General features: G+C 36.6%; 1 protein-coding gene across 1 annotated transcript in view; it reads left to right on the top strand.

The window, feature by feature from the left end:
• The window catches only part of SHOC1 (shortage in chiasmata 1), a 74,103-nt gene that overhangs the window by 49,611 nt on the left and 3,614 nt on the right, over window positions 1–20,878 (top strand). Inside the window, exons 21-27 of the mRNA XM_072406784.1 lie at window positions 81–195; window positions 1,628–1,739; window positions 7,886–8,007; window positions 9,186–9,279; window positions 11,016–11,147; window positions 16,827–16,976; window positions 19,600–20,482. Coding sequence (XP_072262885.1) covers window positions 81–195; window positions 1,628–1,739; window positions 7,886–8,007; window positions 9,186–9,279; window positions 11,016–11,147; window positions 16,827–16,976; window positions 19,600–20,482 — 1,608 coding nt within the window. The remainder of the gene's footprint in view (window positions 1–80; window positions 196–1,627; window positions 1,740–7,885; window positions 8,008–9,185; window positions 9,280–11,015; window positions 11,148–16,826; window positions 16,977–19,599; window positions 20,483–20,878) is intronic.

Below are 20,878 nucleotides of genomic sequence, written 5' to 3' on the forward strand. Positions count from 1 at the left end.
ACATTGTATTTTAAATATATTACAGAATATTTTATTCTTCAATTTTTATATTGTTAACCTATAGTTCTGCATTTTTTAAGACACCTCAACATACGGTGAAAAAGAATTTCTGCTACACATTCAAATTCCTTATATTTTTCTGTCATCAGAAGACCTTACAATTTACCCAGAAATATTGAATCTGCTTGAGTCAAGGTAAAAATATGTAGTTAAAATATTACATACATGTATAGTAAGCAATATGTCAATAAGTAAACTCAAATGCATATAATAGCATTTTGTTGTAAACGTTGGGGGGCAGGATGAACTGGTAGTGGCAGAAATAACCATGCAGTAGATGGACATCTAGAAAAAATGCAATCAGGTTTGTCCAATGTTTAAATGGTTAACTTCTTGGGGGGGGTGCTTCGTGCAGCAAACTCCTGTAATAAAACAAACAAAACTTTTGTTTGTCTGAGCAACTGATTAAACTTATATCAGTTTGTGGCTAAAGCTACGTACACACTTCCAATTATTATCGTTGGAAAACGAACGACGAACGTTCATGCACGATATATACGAACGATCGTATAGCACCGATCCTGCACATAGAGTTAACGACACGATCGTTCGTAGATATTGTACACACAATAGATACGATCGTTTGAGCGATAGAGGAACTATGTGCACGACAGGAAAGTGAACGGACGTTCGTTCATCACGCATGCTCTGAACATGGACGATCAACGAACGACCGTACACACGAACGATGTTCAACGATCGTCGTCCAATCCGATCCGTCGGTCCGGTCGTTCGTTTCCAGCGACTTTCCTCATTCGTCGGCGTCGTTGGTTACTTTTTTACGAACGATTTTTTGCCCAATCGATCGTTCGTTGTTCGATTGGAACGATAAAAATTGGAAGTGTGTACGCACCTTAACAGGTTGTTCCCTTAATGGGTTCCTCTAAACAAACAGCACATGAACAATTTTAGCATTTGCATGTAGTCAGCCTTTAACCTGGCAGCAGGCTTTTACATTGCAGAGAGGGCAAGGGAAAGCCATTGAGCTAGGCAACTAATTACACAGTAATACATTTATAAACTATCCTAAAAGCTAACATATTTGGAAACCAGTTCTGCCAGAGAGAACAGCCAACCAAATCCCATTATTATTTTCCTTAAGATTGCGCTGTAGCTGTTCAATCTTACATTTTCTATGGCATACCCAGCTTGTGATTTGACAATAAAAGAGCAGAAGTATAGTGATTATTCGTTACTCTGCTTTCTCCATTGAAGCTCAGTATTAAATACATCCACTAGCACTGTAGAATGAAATACAGCATGGCTAGCTAATGCCCTTTCCTCTCCCAATTATAGTGCTGCTCTGCAATTTATTATAGAAGGCTGGTATCAAGACAGATTTCGGTACATAGCTAGCGGTATTCCTAAATAATGAATGGATTTAATGTTTGCCCCGAGGAGTTAAATATGTCCATATAAAAATCTCTGTACATTTATGTTCCTTTGATTAAATAGACAGACAAAGAGACCATATTACTCTTGTGTATTGTTAGTTTAAACTAATTCATAAATGTACAGCTGTAAATGTACTCTTGCTTTTTTTTAAGCTTGAATTGCTTTGTTGCAGGTATAATATGACATTTATTGAAAGAGAGTGCAGTCCATCTCTACAGCTATTTGGAAAGGCTAGCCGCTGTGCTTTAATCACTGTAGATGAGTCCACTGTCATCATACTGCAGGTATACTGTATATTGTTGGAGCAGAAATCTTTTTTCATTATAAGAACTTGTTTTGATGTATAGTAAGCTACATGAAGATAACTTGTAATGTTTTCAAAAGGCTGTCCCACCCAAAACTGCCTTTTCATCTTTTGTTAAAAGTTGATCACACATGTTTACTTTATTTCCTACTAATACAATTGGTTTTGTTAATTATTTCCTTAATTTCTATTTGTACTTGTGTTCCCACATCATCTGAAACTAGCTTTGAAGTGGGGTCTCATTTATTCTGATTTTTTTTTACTTCATGTCATGAAGAACTATTATGTTTCAGAAAGAAGAGTCAGGCTACTAGGGTGGGAAAAAGAGGCTGGAAACAGTTGGATCCTTAAAGTCCAGCTCAAGGCTCCATGCTTTATGTAAGCTCATGGGCTGTCATCCTTATGCTGACAGCTGTCTTTCCTGTGAGCCCAAAGTCTGATGTCTAAATGCTGCTGAATGTAACAGACCTGTTAATATCTGCATTTCAGTCAAATGCACCCTAAACTTTTTTACTGCAATCTCAGCTGACTTTTGAAATTAAGGAAATTGAAGATTACATTGGAATATAAATTTAAATGTTCTGCAGTTTATGCTCACAGAAAAAATGTAATTCAGACTGCCAAATAGCCAGAATATGTGCATCTGCCTGAATAATGGCAGCATTTCTATTTTCCATGAGATACTCTAATTACTAGTTTCAGTGTAGTGTTTCCATCCATAAGTATGCCTTATACCCTACTGGAATAATATATTTGACTTCCATTTAATTCTATTACTGCAATGTTTTGTCTATAAAGGTAGCACAGATTCCTGTAATCAGTGTGGTGTACAATGACCCCTGAGAATAATAATCAGATGAAAGATTCTGGTAAAAGCAACTCCTCTACTCAATAATCTTCTGTAACAAGTATTGACACGTGAGAGCATATCAGTATACTCAGGAAACAACAACCCACATAAATATGCTACAGAAAAACATGCTAAGACCTCCAAATAAAACATAAAATAAATATTCAGCGTAAAACCATGACAAAAAACCTTTCTACAAGACATCAAGCCAAACAAGTACCACAAACCACAATAATTACCCATGCTAGTTTCAGGGTAAGCATCTACTAGATATTGCTTTTTGGACTACTCACTACACTGTAACTGACTGCACTGAGAAAGCCAGTTGCTGCTTGTGGACTGTGATGTTATTTTGCTATAGAAGGGGCATGAAATGTGAGCTTTTTTTATACTCTTTTTAAACCTGCCTTAGGTTTGTTTTGTTTTTGACAGTTACAGGTAAATGATGTATATAGTTGTTTATCAATGTGCCACATGACCTGGACATTACATGGCATTTTTATACAATGGAATTCCTTGTACTGTAAATCTATCATGAACTTACTCAAGTGAATTAAATTACTCAAGAATATCTGCAGAAAAATATTTCAAAATACTTTCATATGGTAACTTTTGTTTAACCTCTGGAGGCCATTTTATATTTTACTGTAGGAATGCATTTACTGGCTGCAGAAAAAGGAGAAAGGGGTTCAACCTTGTTTACTGACATATGATCATCATATATTATCATTAATGATTGACATCAAGTTATATTTTTGTAAATGTAAAATATCCAGTGTGCAGGAAAATACAGAATTTCTGCACATGATCAGATTCCTAAAGTAAATACCGGTAAATGTCTACTTTTCCTGACTTTGCAAAACCAATTTTACAGGCTTTAGCTAAACCAGGCTCAATGCATATGGGACCTAAACAAAACCATGAACTAACTGCAAAAATATTTGGTTGAATTCTGGCATGAGTAAACCCTGTCTAAATACAGGAGGAATGTGTATTCTTACTCAGGACACAGTTTTTAAGACAGCTACCTTTTGCCACCCATATACCCCAACAACCTCTTTGGAAGATAATTCTCTCCCCTAGAACACACACTGGTTTACAAAAGCCAAAATATTAGTGAATTGTATTAAAAAAAATGCACCTATCAATCACTGTATTCCACCAATTACCATCCCCAGATATGCTTTTTGCTCTCCCTCTTCTTCAATAGTCAGACCTCGCTCATGGTTAGGACAATTTGCAGTAGTTAAAATACCTGGCTCCCCAAACTGTTCTATTTCTACACCCTACCGATGACGGCCCCCCTGGTTGTGCTACGGAGTCTACAAGCCGAAGTGGACGCCTTTATGTGGCACGGGACTAGGTCAAGGGTTTCTAGGAGTACACTGTACAGCGGCAGGCAGTAGGGCAGTCTGGGGTTCCCCAATATACCGCCAGCTCATATGCCTTCCATCCTCATGGGCTCTACCTAATATGTGCAACTGTGCAGTGAATCTGGATTGCACAAAACCAGACAAGGACTGGAAGGATATTTGAATGTCAATATCCTCATCCTCCATTAATGCTACACATGTGGTGGTCTTGCGCCAAATTATCTAATTTCTGGAAATCAGTATACCAGTTGCTAGAAGTTCTGATTTATAAGGCCACTAGCAATATGGGAATCTCTTCCATAGTCTGTTTCTCCTGGGTATCGGCTACTTCTCAAACCCCCTCTCCTTCCCTCACCTCTAATTTCCTGCTACCTTTATTCATCTCATTTTCTTCTTTTTTTTTCTTCATTGTCCACTAACCCTGTTTCCATTACATCCCCGGTCTAGGGTCTGCCCCCAGAATATCCGGTCCTTGATTTTATCATAGCTGTTGTTTTGCCAGGTATTAGGTCTGTAAATACTGCTTTAATTCATGCTCAGGACTGCTCCAAGACCTCATTGGACTATTTTCTATGCAGAGGTTATGGACTTTACTGATGGACACTTGGGGGAGACATCCCTTGCTGTTTTGCTTCCAGTGTGTTATCTCTTCACCCCTTATACTTGTAATACCCCCTGTTGATTTATGATGTTTTTTGTATGCTATGTTGTTACTTCAAAACAATTGTTAAAACCAATAAAGATTATTGTTAGAGAAAAATACATGTGCAAAACAATTTGCAAATACATGATAAATACATGTAACTCACAATAAGGTATAATCAAAAAAATATTTGATGCGTTATTAAATGCGTTATGGATGTGTTATGGAATCATATGGAATAAGTTCCATATGATAAATACATGTAACTCACAATAACTTCCATACTGGTATAATAATAATAAAAATATTTGATGTGGCAGATTGAGTACATTTATTTTTTTGGACTAGCAATGTACTATCACGCACAGCCCTTTATTAAAAGCAGTGCACCACACAGTATGTAAGTTGTCATAAAGTATATAGTAGGTGCATTTGTAGTGCATTAGAGTGCTAATAAAAAGAAGTAACACTGCAGTACATGTCCTCTTGAAATGTAACCCTGGTACATGCATTCAGTGTAGACCATAGTGATCCATGTTCATGCTATAGACATGCTCCACTACTTTTACAGTCAAGAAGTCTGTCCCAAGCAATAATATTCAGTTTTTTTAGAGTGCATGTAGATAAGAAGTGTTTTAAAGAACATGGACAGTTCTGCATGACTGTAAAGTATAAAAAAGGGAAAAATAGATTTTCCTGCTGTACTAGCACAACTAAATGTCATTCGGTTTGGGTTTGTTTACAAAATGCACATTGCCAACAAAATGCAGTGCAGCATGTGCCAATGCATTGTCATGCACTACCATATGTTGTGCTTTTTAAAATGATTTTCTGTGCTGTTTGATGCTTTAGATTGACCATTTAAATGCGCGGGCTTCACCAAGATTGCACACCAATGTGTATAGTAAAACATTGCATTTTCAAAAATGGAGTTGCAATGGTGGGAAGAGGCACTTTTATTTGTATGTTAGAACCTGATTGATTTTTTTATATAGTTTTGGAAAGAATACATATACATAGGAATTTGTATTTCTATCTATCCATTTTTGAGTTTTACATTATACCACAGAACACAGCCCTGTCTTACATGGAAGGAGGCTTGCTCTTTCTGTATTGCCATTTCACACTCCCAACCCTATGACTTCAAAATAATATGAAAAGCAGCTCTAATTAGTTCATCCCAATGTCTCCTTAAACTGCTGCATATCTGATTGGCTGATTGTGTTGCTTCTATCTTCTGTACAGTAGACTGTAAAAGGCTGATCCCAAGTCAAATTCAGATATTAACACCTGCCTGCATTAATACAGTACATTTAGGAAGATATATTGGTGACCAAACAGTTGCATGTTTAAAAAGTCATATTATACTGTATTTATTCAGTTTTTAATTTACCACCAATGATTTTGCAGCCCCAACAAATGCATGCTCATACAATATTGCCTTTGCTTGGTGGTGACCAGTGCACTTGCTTTAAAGCAGAACACAAAGTGTATCTGAAACTGACACCCTAATTGGATTAGGTGTTGATGACTGATATCCAATTAAAAATGTATGTGTAATAAGATGGGAGAAAGCATTTGAACTTTCTGATTAATAGTAATAGTAATAGGCTTCTTTAAAAGGACTTCCTGGAAAAAGTAGGTTTTAGATGGCAGGTCTGTAACTCATGAGTATCTCATGAATTTGGGTTCATTCATCTACCTGTGGACAATAGTGGTTTGGCAAGTGTTATGATGAGGAATAGTACGCCTAAGCAGTTCTAATACACGCCAGAGCGATGAACCATCCAAGATGATGTGATTCTTTATACACTAACAAAGTAAAATAATAATTTAAAGATCAGGTGTTTATTAAATGTATCCATTATATTTAAAAGTTATTTCTTATGTGTGTCCTCACTGAGAAGTATTTTTTTTTTATACTCCAAATACTGTTTGTCTTTCTCTTTCTGTTCTGTCTGACACCTATCACTTGGAAAGGAGATAAAAAAAAAATCTTAGGGTACTCAGGCAGCAAAAAACAAGGGAAAACCTAAGCTGAAACCTAAAGCTAAGACCGGTTCCACACAGCCATGACAGAAGCCTTACTGTTGGTCTGTCCAATGACATCATCATCTTCAGTGCACGTTTATAAGCCTTGCACTTTATAGGATGATGCTGAAATCCTACCAACTATCTGGAGAGTTCCGCAGTTGAGGAAAGTCCGGCAGCTGGCCAGCATAGAGAAGAGTAAGGTGAGTTTCTACAAAAACCTAATTTCCTAGACAGAACAAGCTGTTAATGTTTGAAGTGTGGAGGGGGACTCACTTTTAGGGGGGAAAAATACTAACCGGAGCTCAGTTTAAAGGTTCTAAAGTATCCTTGCTCTTCTAGAAACGTTCTTTTAAGTTCTTCCAATATCCCCCATAAAGCTGCGTACACACTTGCAATAATAATCGCTGGAAACGAACGACTAATAACTGACCGTCCGATAATCGTTAACAAAAAAAGTGCACAACAACGCCGACAAACGAGGATTGTCGCTAGAAAAGAACGACCGTCTTGGTGGATCTGATTGAGCGACTATTGTTCACTACCTATTGAGTGTACGGGCTTATGATCGTGGTGATCGTGGATGGTTCTGCAGTACACTTTCTCTTTTACATGTGACTTCCTGCATCGTTTAAACAATTGTAACTAGCGTGTGTACACTATTGGTGGATTATATTTGAGCGATCGTATTGTTACAACATGTACAGAATTGTGCACAATACAATCGTTCAAAATAATCGCGCATAATCGTTAGTCGTTCGTTTTCTAACTATAATTATTGCAAGTGTGTACCTAGCTTTAGGGGATTTCTCTTTCTGTTTTATCTGAAGCCTGTTCTTTAGCAAGAGAGTAAGGCTTAGTGTACACATACAGTATTGTGGCTGTTTGTAGGCACTTGTCAACATTTGTCATGCACCACCATAAGTGTCAGACAGTTTTTGGTGGGAATTCATCAGCTGCCTTGGTGGATCCCGCACACTCCACACGCAACCCATGTGAACAATTGGAAGATGCAGAAAATCTATTTAACCCTTTTATAAGCTATAATTTAAAAAGAAAACCATTAAAAGAAAGGTGTGTTGTTTATTTGAGTATAATAAACCCTAAAGTATATTATTGTAAAGTCTAAATATTTCTGAGCGATAAGAATTAAAAAAAAAAAAACCTAAAACAGGTATATAAATAAATATCTTTCAGTGAAGCCTAACGTTTGATTAAATTTTAATTAGAGTCTGGAAGGACTGATGCCTGATAAGTCAGCTGAGAACCTGATCCTTAAACTTGTGGCTCTGTCTTTGCAATACAGCTGCTGCTGGCTCCTCTTTTATGTTAAAGAAAGACTTAACTCTGAGTAAGTATCGCCAACAGACAAGTTAGACAAAAAAGTTTTTTAAATGTTTACAGCTAACAAAATAATAACTCCATTATAATTGCAATTGTTATTTATATGACTATTGCGGGGTTATATGAGTTTTTACGCAGCACACCAATAATTTTTCAAAAGGATTTAATATATTAAAATAAATTAGACTTTTGGGTTTAACACATGAACACATTGGGAGTTGATTGTAGGCACCATAGAAATATACAGTATGTCATATGCCATAGGTACATATTCATATGTCATTAATATCCTTCAAGTGTTTTCTAGTTTGTGTAGTGTAATCCTATTATGCATAATGCATAATTTGGACATACATTATATATTTATACAGTATATGTATAGGAAACCAAATTTGATAATGCATACACAGACTTTCATTTTTGCTTTCTAGTTCTTGTATTTTATATTCTTGTACTACAATACAAATCAATGAGTTTCCTGATTTATATAATTTATATTTATATAATTAATGCAATCCTTTTGTGATCAATATTTTATCTTAACTGTTAAATCCCAGTTTTAGTTACCTAAATACACTCAAGGTGCATCAGAAAGAGATGTTTACTTTTTTACAGTTCTTTTTTTCAATGCAACCACAGACACAGCCTAAGTAAAAAAAAAAGTTGCCGCATTCACAGCATGCTGTGTGACCCTTGTTCTTTTTTGGGAAGCAGTAATTTCTGTGGTTTAATATACCTCCTACCCAGTCAAACCTATAGTTCTGCAGGGAACAATGCTCATGTTCCCCAATGACTGCAAAGCTCTGGATCTGAGTTCCCATAGTATGCTGTCAAGGGGGCTGGTTTGTCAGTAAGATTTTGCATACCTTTGAAAATAATGACAGTATGTAATAATTCAAAGATTAGTGAAATATTCTGAAATTATTTTTAAAAGCAATCAATAAATAAAATCTACCTAAAATGTCTCTGTAGTTTAAAATGTGTTATTTACATCTGCAAATACAGCCTTGTAAGTTTGGAGTGGAAAAAAAGATCCTATTTAAAGTTTTAATTGCTGTCTGTGAAATTTACAAGAATGTTGTATTTGGAGTGGCTGTAAAAATACTTTCTTATCAAGCTTTAATTTTCTGATTGTTTTTATAGATCCTCTTAACCTGTGTTTTTGTCCTTTTATCACTTTTTAAGGTACAACTTTGCAGGAACTGCGTTACATAGTGTTGTTCTAGTCTATGCAGCTATAACTGCATATTTGTCAAAATCAGATGACTTGCAAATAAAGGTAAGAAACAAACCTGATTCTAAGGCTTGTTACTAAATAAAAAAGGTGATTGTCATTATATGTTTTTTGTATCTATAAATGCAAACAGCAAAACTCCAAGTACTAGTCCTCCATCTCAGCATCTACCAATCTTATGTCAAATTCTCTACTCCCATTTCCCTTGATTGTGTGTCAGATTCAAGGGCAAACATAGGGAGGTGCAAACTGTGCTGCCATACCCTCTTTAGCCACTAAGTGCTCCCATTGGGGACCCATAGTCAGGTCTGCAAAGGGGGCCATTGTTGGCTATCTTCTCCACTGGTCAGTTTATTCATGTTTCTTAAATACAAAAATATGCCTTACATATCTCCTTTTGAAGCAAAGCTTCACCTTTATACATACAGTGATGTATGTTTCTCTATTACACACAGTGGTCCATACCTGGGCCCATGCATGTTACACACATTGCTTTATACCTTACTGTTATGTGATGTCCATATTCTTCTCTATTAGTTGTTGCTTGTCTAAAATCCATAAAAAAAAATTAGTCAATGTGTAACTACAACAAAAAGGGTAGAGAAAACAGAGTAATACAATTCCAGGATGCCCCTTATTGTAGGGGCTGGGGCATCATGTACACCATACACAGCAGTTTTTGCCACCATGCTGGGACATTTAGAGCTTACATTTTTGGATGTACACAGGTTCTTATGAACTACCATTAGTTTCATAATTTCCTATTCAGCTAAACTTCCTGTAACTGCAGTTGTTCCCCTATAGTGCAAATTATTGGTACACCTGCATAGCAACTAAACCTCTGGTAAACTACATCTGACTTCCAGTATAAAAAAAAGGAGGTAGGGGTGTAAGCTGTCGTAGTAGTCTGCTTTTTATTCTACTTTCCTATATGCTGCAGAAAGAAATGATTGCTAGAATTTAATTAGATAATGCAAGAAAATAATTTTGTTCCCTATATTTTTAGGAAGCCATGTGTGTTTTTCATGTATAGTTTATGTCATTTGAAATATTAGACTGTCAAAGCTTTCAACCGGAGAGCAGGCAGCAGGGACATATTAACGTGTATTTAGTGTAGCAAGCAAGACCTAACAGCTGTTTCTGGAGAACAGCACCATCAAAACATAAGTGGCCATACAGTGTACTACAGTCCCTGTATTGAAATTGCGCTCCGAAATTCATGCCGGAAAACTGAAGGCACCGGATTATCGATGGCTGGATTTTTGATTGTCAACCTGTATAAGAACTTATCACCATTTGACCTTAAGGAGGAGTACACATGGGCAGATCCACTGACAATTTTGCACTTAACTAACTAATCCAACCAATTTTCTGAGTACAAATCAATGGGTTGGATAACCCGACACACTGCACATGTGCAAAATTCTGTCCAACAGATCAACAAAAAATTGTTTAGTAGCAATCAGGTACATTTTACTTCCCACTCATTTAGGATCCAATATTGTTATTAGATTTGATTTCATTCAGAAGTAAGTTACCTGCCCATGTGTACCCAGCCTAAACAGAAAATCATATGTATAGAACACATTTCCTTAATATTACATATTTTAAATCTCACAAAAATATTGCCCTTCCAGACCTATTTTACATATTTTACTAGGCAGTTGCATTGAATTGAATTTGATGATGGTTTCTCCTGTGTTCTAAATATTATAAATTGTAAAATGGACTGTAAAGAGATAAGTGGGTAAAATGGATTATACATATATTTTTGTGTTCAGACTTTTATATCTACAGGAATAGATAACACTGGATTGCTTGTTCGGCGTATTGCAGACCACACCCTCATGTTAAGTGCAAGTGACCCCTATAAGTGGCTGGACAAGTCGTGGCTATCCATCCTTCCAACAGAGGTCAGTGAAATAACATATGTGTAGCACCAGAGGCTGCAGTTGATATTATGAATTATGCATATAATAAAAAAATCCATGCATACTTGACTGGTGTCACCATTTCTCTCTCAAACAATTGATCACTGTAGAATAATCATTCTCCCCTACTGCCCACTCAAGCTTCACAGTCCAATTTGCAATTTTGTCAGGGTGTTTTACCCATGTCAGGTATCTCGACTTCATCCATCATCCATCACCACTAAACCCTATTTTGGGAAATCCTCTCTTTTGGATTCACCTTATTGCCAAAGCAAAAAGTTATGGTCCTTTCCCTAATACATAAGACCTCCATTTTCAGAACTATCCAGGGGAGGGAATTTAAAACTGTCTTACAATAATATAGGATGTCTGTGGTCTTGAGTAGAGCTTTCGTTACAGCATCAGATGCCTTTTAGTTGTGTGGTAAGACTGCCAATTCTTTGATACCAATCTTTTGCCAATATCTTTGGATCCGGGACTTTTGGGAAAACATGTATTACTTTGCTCTGAAATTCATTGACATACCATTGCCAGTTGATCAATCCTTCTCCTTAATCAACAACAACTCTATATCCCTAAAGGGATACAGGAACTTAATTTTGGTTCATCCAATTAATGCTACTAGGGCATGTTTCACTCTTTAATGGAGACAGACTATAGCTCCAGTCAATTCATAGATTAAATAATGAACAAAACCATGGTAATGGAAGACCTTAACTACAGTCTATACCTTGGAATGGCCCAGTATTACTGGCAAGAGTTTCAAAAATCAGAGGAATATAAGACTTTACTGAGAACCCCAGGGGGTGCTCCATTGCAAATACCTGTGTTGCTCCATTGGATCATTCCCATTGGAGCATCCAATTTAAAAGTATATAAAAAGCTTAGTGATAACTTGATAAGTGTTCCCATTGGTCTCTGAAGTATACTTTAGAAGTTTCTTTCTTCAGTTCAGAAAGTGTAAAAAAAATTAGAAAGTTTGCTGAGGCATTGATGATTTACTAAAGTAGTAGGGGCTGTTTTTTTCCCAAGTAAATGCTTACATAACAAAGTAAACATTAATGAAAAGGCAAAGTTATGTTCCCTTTCACAACCCAATCACATACTAGAAAAAAATATGTTTTGTTTCGTTCAGGTTTTTCTTGTAAAAGTAAGTATTCAAAATCAGAGTGGTTCACTAGTTTTATGAACCATGATGTTATTTGTGCTATGATTATTATACTTTCTGACTTTTTTTTAACCACCTAGCCGGTATGCCCGTACGAAGGTCGGGCAAAAAAAAATTGCTAGGATGGTTAACCCCGTAATTTTGTCACATCCTTACCTCCATGGTCCCGCTGTGCACATCCAGCGGGACCATGGAGGGAAGGATTCCAGCGTCGTTTTCCTATTCCAGCGTCGTCCTCCGTCCATCGTCGTCCGTCGATCTCCCTCTCCAGCGTCTGGTGCCAGCGGGACCGGTAAGATGCCGGCCGGTATCTTGTGTTCCGCTGCCCGGCATCTTGCGTTCCGCCGCCCGGCCGGCTGAACACAAGATCCCGGCCGGCTGAACACAAGATACCGGCTGAACACAAGATACCGGCCGGCTTCTTACCTGGTCCCGCTGATCGTCCACGTCCGTCTTCGTCCAGCGCCGGATGATCTCTGCAGGGAGAAGCCGTCCGGCGGAGAAAAAAAAACGGAAGGCTTCTCCCTGCGTGCGTGATGGGGGGGGGGGCCTTATTTTACATTTTTCTCTAAAAAGGGGGGGCTGTCTTATTTGATGGCCCTGCCTTATCATCGGGGGAACACGGTAGGTGCCAAGGAAAACCCTATGTTATACAAACATTGGTGAGTGCAATGTGTACTGCAAAATATTTTGTAAATATGAGTGCAGATGTGTTTTTGGATTACTGTTTGTCAACAATTGCCAACAGTCTGCAGAAAAAGAAGCTGTGATGCATGACGTACGTTGTGATTTAATTTGCTAATGAAAAATCTTGGCTTTTCTTTCATAACTGGGGTGGTATTATTTCTGAATATGCTTTTTACTACAGAAACACAGTTAAATAAAACAAAGTTAGGTTCCTGTATTTTACTTTTACATTTTAATTCATACATTTTGTTTTATTTATTTAGGGTACTAATTCAAAGGCCTGACTTATTAAAGCTCTCCAAGGCTGGAGAGGATACACTTTCATCAGTGAACCTGGGCGATCCAGAGCAAACCTGGAATGCATATGGTCCAGGACTCAAAAGATTTGCTAGCAAATAGCAAATGACTTTGAAGAAATCCCTTCCAGGTTTGCTAGATCACCCAGCTTCACTGATAAAAGTGTATTATCTCCAGCCCAGGAGAGCTTTAATAAATCAGGAGCTATGTGAGAGGCAATTCAAAATGAGTGCGAAAGATACATATGGATGTGCATACCACTAAGTTAATTATTGGAGTATGTTACAAGACCCTTAGTATTAGTAATAAGGGCAGGGACTCTTAAACAGACAGAAAAGGCTTTGTTGACAAGCACAGTGGTAATAGTTGGAGATTTTAGTCACTCTGAAACTGACTTTTATATATAATAACACTGCTAAAAAACGGTAAAAGGGAGGACATATATAAATATATATACCTATTACAAAACACATGTATGGGACAGCTTTACAACCCTCAACTAGAAATGGTTCTTTGCTGGACCTGTTAAAAAAGTAGGGAGAAACTTAAACAAAAAGGTGACTTTGGAGATAGTATGACATCTCTGCATGAGCCCAGGTATCTGATAATGGTGTGCCCCAAGGTTCAGTGTTGGAACCATTACTTTTTAAACCTGTTTATATATGATATAAATTTGATATTAAATGCAGTAATAATAGGGGAAATACTCTCCTATTGACCTTTTGTCATAGAGGAACGCTTGAAATCATTTTCATTTTTGTGGAACACCACTTACAGTGCATTTGTGTATTCAGTAAGTTGCTTACATTTTTAAATAGGAAAATAAAAAGTATTGCGTTTTTATAGTAGTAGTTGAACACCACCAGCTGTATTTAACAATATTATTTTTTAAGTAAAATTTAAATAATATGATTTAAAGAAATGCAGACAGTAAAAATGTATTCCCTAACATTAGTGGCATCATTGCTCTCTCTACAAAAACAGGAGTCGGAGGAGAAACTGGCAAGTGTGATGCTGCGAAGTAGGAAAGTGTTAAAATTCTTCTTTTCCAGGCACCAATTTATAGTATTTCTTTCAGCTGGCAAACAATTCACTTTTAATTTAGCTTTCCTAGCCCACTACTTTTCCACTATTGTGAATTGCTTTCTATAAAAGCACACATACACATATGACTATACTACTCTTTAGTCCATCTCCACCTAAAAAAATAGGTGTTCATTAAGAAAAGGTCACAGTCCAAAATCTGTTTTTTAAATAATACACTCTACTAGCAGTGCACTTTCTGATGTGTTTTCAGTAAACTGCACTTCCTTGTGGAGGGTTCCAGTTATCTTATTGAGGATTTCTAGATGTAAACAGGCCGTGGTCAGCACCTATTCTGCCAATTTATGCAGTGGGATCTTTTAGGATACGGAATGGTGTCTCTTAGCAAGAATTTGTGCTCAGAGTATTTCTAAATTGCACTCTGGCAGGGGAAAAAAATTTAAAACATTGTGCCCATTGTAACTAGAGAACTTGCTAAATGGACTGAGTCAAGATCTCCTAATGGTCTAAAATGAGTAATGTGTTGTTTTTCTGTTGAAATACTCTGAGGCTTGTTCAGCTGCAGCAATCTATCCCAAGTAAAAAATGTCATATTAGCAAGTCGTTTCAGCAAAGAACATTCATATTTTTCTTTTACCAAGCAATAGCATCAGATGATGAAAACGTAATTTAAACCAAAACAATTTTCTGTGCAGTGTTTCTGCTAATATTATGTTTTAACATCCAAGGATAATTTGTTAAGCTTATTTTTCTGCATACTGCTTTATTATAATATTAAACTATATATTTTGTTTATAACACACCATAAATCACCAATATAGGTTGCTTATCCATAATCAACATCTTTTGTGATAACATGATATTTGAAGCTTCTATAATAAAAAGAGGTTTATCTTTATATTGAGTTTTAAGTTTATTTTTTGAATTATCAAGCCCCTCCTCAGTCCTTTTGATTGAATTAAAAAATAAAAGTAACATGGCTGCACATACAATTTTACACATCAAACCATGCTGCTATAGAACATGGGCTACCGCAGCCAATGGCCATAATACATGCCACTTCTGTCAGCTAAGAACAGGCATCCAAGGCTACAGTAACACAACCTTACCTGAACTGGACAAGAGAAGATTGAAAAAACATTGACTGGTCTGATGAGTCTTGATTTCAGCTGCCACATTCAGATGGTGGGGTAAAAATTTGTAATTACGAACATGAAAGCATGGATCTATCAGCCTTGTATCAGTGGTTCAGGCTGGTAGTGTAATGGTGTGGGGGAATGTTCTTGGCATACTTTGGACCCCCTTAGCAGTTAAAGTCCACAGCCTACCTTAATATTGTTGCTGACCATGTCCATTCTTTTATGACTACAGTGTACCCATTAATAACTTCCAGCAGGAAAATACTCCATGCCACAATTTCAAATAGCCTCAAACTGGTTTCTTGAACATGACAATGAGTTCTCTGTACTCCAATGGCCTCCAAATTCACCAGATCATCTTTTCATATTAACTAAAATCTCTTTTGACTCTTCCATAGTGCACTAAAAGAATTCTGTTTGCACTACACCCCAAGCTGAAAAAAACACCAAACATATTTATTATAATGTTTGACCCATTTACCAAGATTCACACCTTTTTTTCCCATACATAAATTGCTCAAAAGGGGTCTGATTCATTAAAGCACTTCAAGATGGGAGAAGATTATTATGGGAGAACCTGGGTGATCCAGAAAACCTAGAAAGGATTTCCTAAAATCATTGGTTGTTAGTTGGCATATGTTTTCAGTCTTGGATCAGATCTAATCCAAGTTTGCTGGATCATTGAGGCTCTTCTATAGAATATAGATAGTCTATCTTCTAAATGTTAACATGACATAATAATATCCATGTGTAGTATGTCGTAAGTATGCAGTTCAAGAGGAACTAAACCTTAAAAAAAAAAATTGTGACTGGGCAGACCCCATAAACTTACATGCCCTACACTCACCTTCCCCCACTCCTTTGTGGGTGCTGCCATTCTCATCCAGTCATCTGGGGTCAGATTTTCATCCATCTTGAGTGGCCAGGCTGAGATGATGTAATTCCCATGCATGCTCTCAGTAGTTCAGTCTTTGCATCTCTGGGAAATGCCAGGATGCTACACATGCGGAGCACGGTGTACTTTGGAAACTGACTGGTAAATCATCTGTCCTTTCTGCAATAAAAAATCCTTCCTGCTCCCAACTTTTAATTGAGGAAATATAGGTCTACTTTAATGCACCTATCAATAACAAATTTCCAGTGTCTTGTGAAGTTATTGATAGTATGAAAAATTGAACTTTCTGAAGAAAATGAAATGTCACAATTGCCTTTGAACTATACCATTGTAATATTTATTTTCATTTCACTTGCTTTTTGTTTTATTGATTGCAAAAAAAAAGCATTCTGATTGCTATCTAATGCCTCTTACCATAATTTCTTTTCCAGGAAGAAAGAGGTTTGCTTTTATTTCCAAGTGTTAATCCTTTAGTGGCTCAGCGTATGCTAAGCAGGGGACCCTCGTTACAATGGCTACTGTCAGCAAATAAAGACCAGCTAGGGGAACTTTTTCCTGAAATACCATCAAAAGTTATAAAGGTATGAAAAAGGACAGAGTGCACAAATTTGTGTTAGTGTAAATTAGTATTGGTGGCATTAGTATTGGTGGTAGTGTATCAGTAAATCAGGGTCAGACAATGATGTTAATAGTGTTTTGGACAATACATGGAAACTGGATAAGAGTGATAAAAAAGAAAGTGGTGAAGATGAAAAGGAAAAAAAATTGTTAATTCTTTCTAACTGAAACATAATTTTTTTTTAAATACATTTTATTGAAAACAGTTAGGAAAACATTGGACAATATTAGTATGGAACACATCATAGAAATATTGTGCAAGTAATAAACTTCACTATCACTATTGGTAATCTAAATGAGGCCTAAAAACTAATTAAAACATAGTACAGATATGTTGTCAACAATAGCAATGAAGTCATACCCCGGATTGACTGAATGTTTAATTTCTGTAATTTTTATATAGTAATTTATTTAATTTATATATTGTAATGAAACAAGAAAAAACAAAAGGGGAGAGGAAAACATAGAATCTCTTTCAGGAAAAAGAAGGTATTGGGTGTGGAAAAGGAAGGGCCGAGAGGGAGGGGTGGTGTACAATGTCTTCAGCCGATATACAGCATCTTGTATAGTCAGAACAATAATTGGTTTGATAGGATACACTAGTGTGAGTATGATTAAAGGAAAGTAGTCAGGCATAACATGGAAATTGGAGGTAAATCTTGTCAAACAGGTAACAGGAGCAATAAATAAATGCCTTCCAAGGCATTTACCATTTGCCTGACATTGTACCAGGGTGTGCAGCAAAAAAGTTCAATTACACTCTTCATTTGAGTTTGGAAAAGTGTATCTTCCAAGAACATCATCCAGGTACCCAAAACACTTTGAGGGTTTGTGTCAGGATGCTGGGTTGCTTTACTTTTGTCAATAGAAATTAGTGTTTGTAGGAGCTGTATGAGGTGCGGCAGAGTTCGGGTACAAGAGTCTAACCACTTTTTCATAATACTGTTGTTGGCTGCAAGTAGACATAAGTTTTCAAATTTTGATAGTGACAGTTTGCCTCCCCCGACAATGGTGGTTGGTGGGGTGATTATATGAAAAATGGCTGTGTAGGGCGATATTGGAAGAGAACGACCTGGTTTTCTGTTTTTTTGGCCATATAATCAAAACACCTGGATACAAAAGAGCTGTCATATCAGGCAGTTCAATAAATCGTGTTCCAGTGTGGCCAATGGAAGATCACATTTGGGAGAGGCTGTTAACAATCTAGCTGATACTGACGGGTTGACCTTAAGGTCAAAGGCGTAATAGGCCTTGTACAAAATTTTATAATGCATTGTCCTTCACACCTTACTTATGATGGCTTTGGATACTATGGACCAACTGGATTCCAAAAGATCGGTTGTCTCCTGGAATGTCTTACCCAAAATAGCAGCCTACTTAGTTACATATGTGTATGATCGGTTGGAGTCAGTGTCCATATTTGTTAGTGATTGATAGAGATTAGCAATAGACTGACAAAAGGGAGATTCTCCTCTAAGAGAAAATGGTAAAGACAAGGAAGTGAGAGAACGCGCACCGCTAAAGAGCATTTGTTTCACCTGTAAATAGTATAAATGGTGATGGGCAGGTAAAGCATATTTTACTTGGATTATACTAAAAGGTAGAAGCATGTGGTCTTCATCTAGCAGATTGACTATACATTTAATACTTCGGTTTGCCAAAAAAATAGGCTTTAAATTGGTATACCTTTAGGAAAACTTGGAGTAAATTGTATAGGCATTGCTGGGGTGAGATGATGAAAAACCCTATGCAATTTTTTTGACTTTCCTCCATGCTATAAGTGTCTCTCTAAACAGCAAATTACTTTTGATGGCTGGAGGGGCAGTTTGTATGGGGGTATGTAGCATACCGAATAGAGACTACGGGCGTACTGCACAGTTTTAAAGTCTAGAATCTGTGTAGTAGGATGTACCATGCCACCAGTCTCTGACATGATGCATTAAGCATGCCAGGTTGTATTTCCTCACATCAGGAACATTTATGCCCAATTGCTCCTTTGGTTGACAGAGTTTGTGTCTGGCAATGCGTGGAATTTTACCCTGCCACAAGAACGATGTAAAAGCTGACTGAAGTCGCCGGATATCCTGATATTTAGGTAAAAAGGGTAGATTGCACAATAGACGTGCAAAACTAATTATATTTATTAAATGACACCTACCCATCAGCGATTGAAACATAATTTTAATGTCATTCTAAACATAATACAAATAACATCACTTTTTAGTGACTAATGGTCATTTTCAAAGTAAAATCCAGCTGAAAAGTAGCATTTTTTGCAATTCATTTAAAAAAATAAATTGTTAATTGTTAAAATAATATAATGTTTACAAAACATTATTGCAAGGAGAATAGAAGTATCAGTAATATTAAAATAAATTACAGAACAGTATTACTTTGTTATCTCAGTTATCATTGAATCAATAGGCTCATAGCAGAAAAATATAAACCACTTTGATCCATAAAGGCTTTAAAGATATAAAAAATTAAGTTGCTTTTGCAAGTGTATGATAAATGATAAATAAAATAACTGATGATATTAAAAGATTGTAATGATTTATTCCTAATTTTTCCAATTTGTCCTCTTAGCATTTCAGTGATATTACAGCTTTGCACAAGCTGAGCACATCAGCTGCATCTCACAGACCTTTTGAAATTTCAGTACCAGCTGCTAGAGAAGACTGCATTAGCCATGACAATATTCAAATCTCCCTTTCAGATATTGATAAGCATAACTCATGTAATGCATTGGACAGCTCTAAAACAAAGCTTGGTAGCAGTGGATTGCTAAAACCAGTTGACATAAGGGCTTCTAATAATGTGAGCAAATCAAGCCACCTAAGTGAGGAAGATGTTCAGCAAAACTATCAAGACAGTGCTATGAGAAACAACCAAATTGTAAAACAGACACAGCTATCATCCAAATTTTCCCCTCTGCAGAGTTGTCAACATGCAACCAAAACCAAGTCAATGAGATTTAGTCACAAGTATTATTCAGAAGCAACATTTCTGAGCTTTTCAAAACAACAAAACAGGACAGCACAAGCACAAAATGTATCTGAACAATATTACCAACAGTCTACAAATGAACTACCATCACACAAATGTTCTCCAGATATGCTTTCCAGTGAAGAGGATGGTATTCTTTCTCAACATAACTATTATGGCACTCAAGGCAAGTCAAACTTTTCAGTCCATAGAGAACATATATTTGCAAATGAATCAGGCCACCAAAATTCAACAAATTCAGTGTATAGCAAAAATAGGCTGGAGGATGTAATATGTCTCAGCAAGGAAACAACTGCAGAAAATCCATCAGTCTATCTACAGTGTGGATCAGAGGATATTTACAGTCCCTTTCCCTTAATTCCCAATAATGAACACCTGGATGATCTAACATTTTCTGAAATAGCAAGTACTGGAAAGAGAAAATTTACAATAAATAATGTTACAGCAAAAGAAACAATAGCAGGTACAATGCTTTATTAAAACAAAATACTCTACACATTTAAATAATGGATATATTTAGTTACCATATTTTGGTACATAATTTTATTTCCATGCATCTTCATCTAAAAGTCTTTGCTTTCTCTTTTGTTCATTAACAGACATTGCACTTTATTTATCACTATTGGGTTATCCTGCCACCTGAAGAAAGTGAACAAAACACAAGCTTAGCTTAGGGGAGGCTCCTGCTGGGGGGTCAAAGCCTTTCTGGTGGCGATAGCAATGCTTAGTTTTGAGCCTGGAGTAAATTAGTTATGGATTTCTAACTGAGCCATCTGTTCAATGGAACTAAAGAGTTTCCAGTCATTTTGGTATTGACGGTTTGGTCTCAATGTTTTTTGTTTTTTTTAATACACAAACT

Source organism: Pyxicephalus adspersus, chromosome 3 (genome assembly GCF_032062135.1).
Source record: "Pyxicephalus adspersus chromosome 3, UCB_Pads_2.0, whole genome shotgun sequence".
Classification (NCBI taxonomy): Eukaryota; Metazoa; Chordata; class Amphibia; order Anura; family Pyxicephalidae; genus Pyxicephalus; species Pyxicephalus adspersus.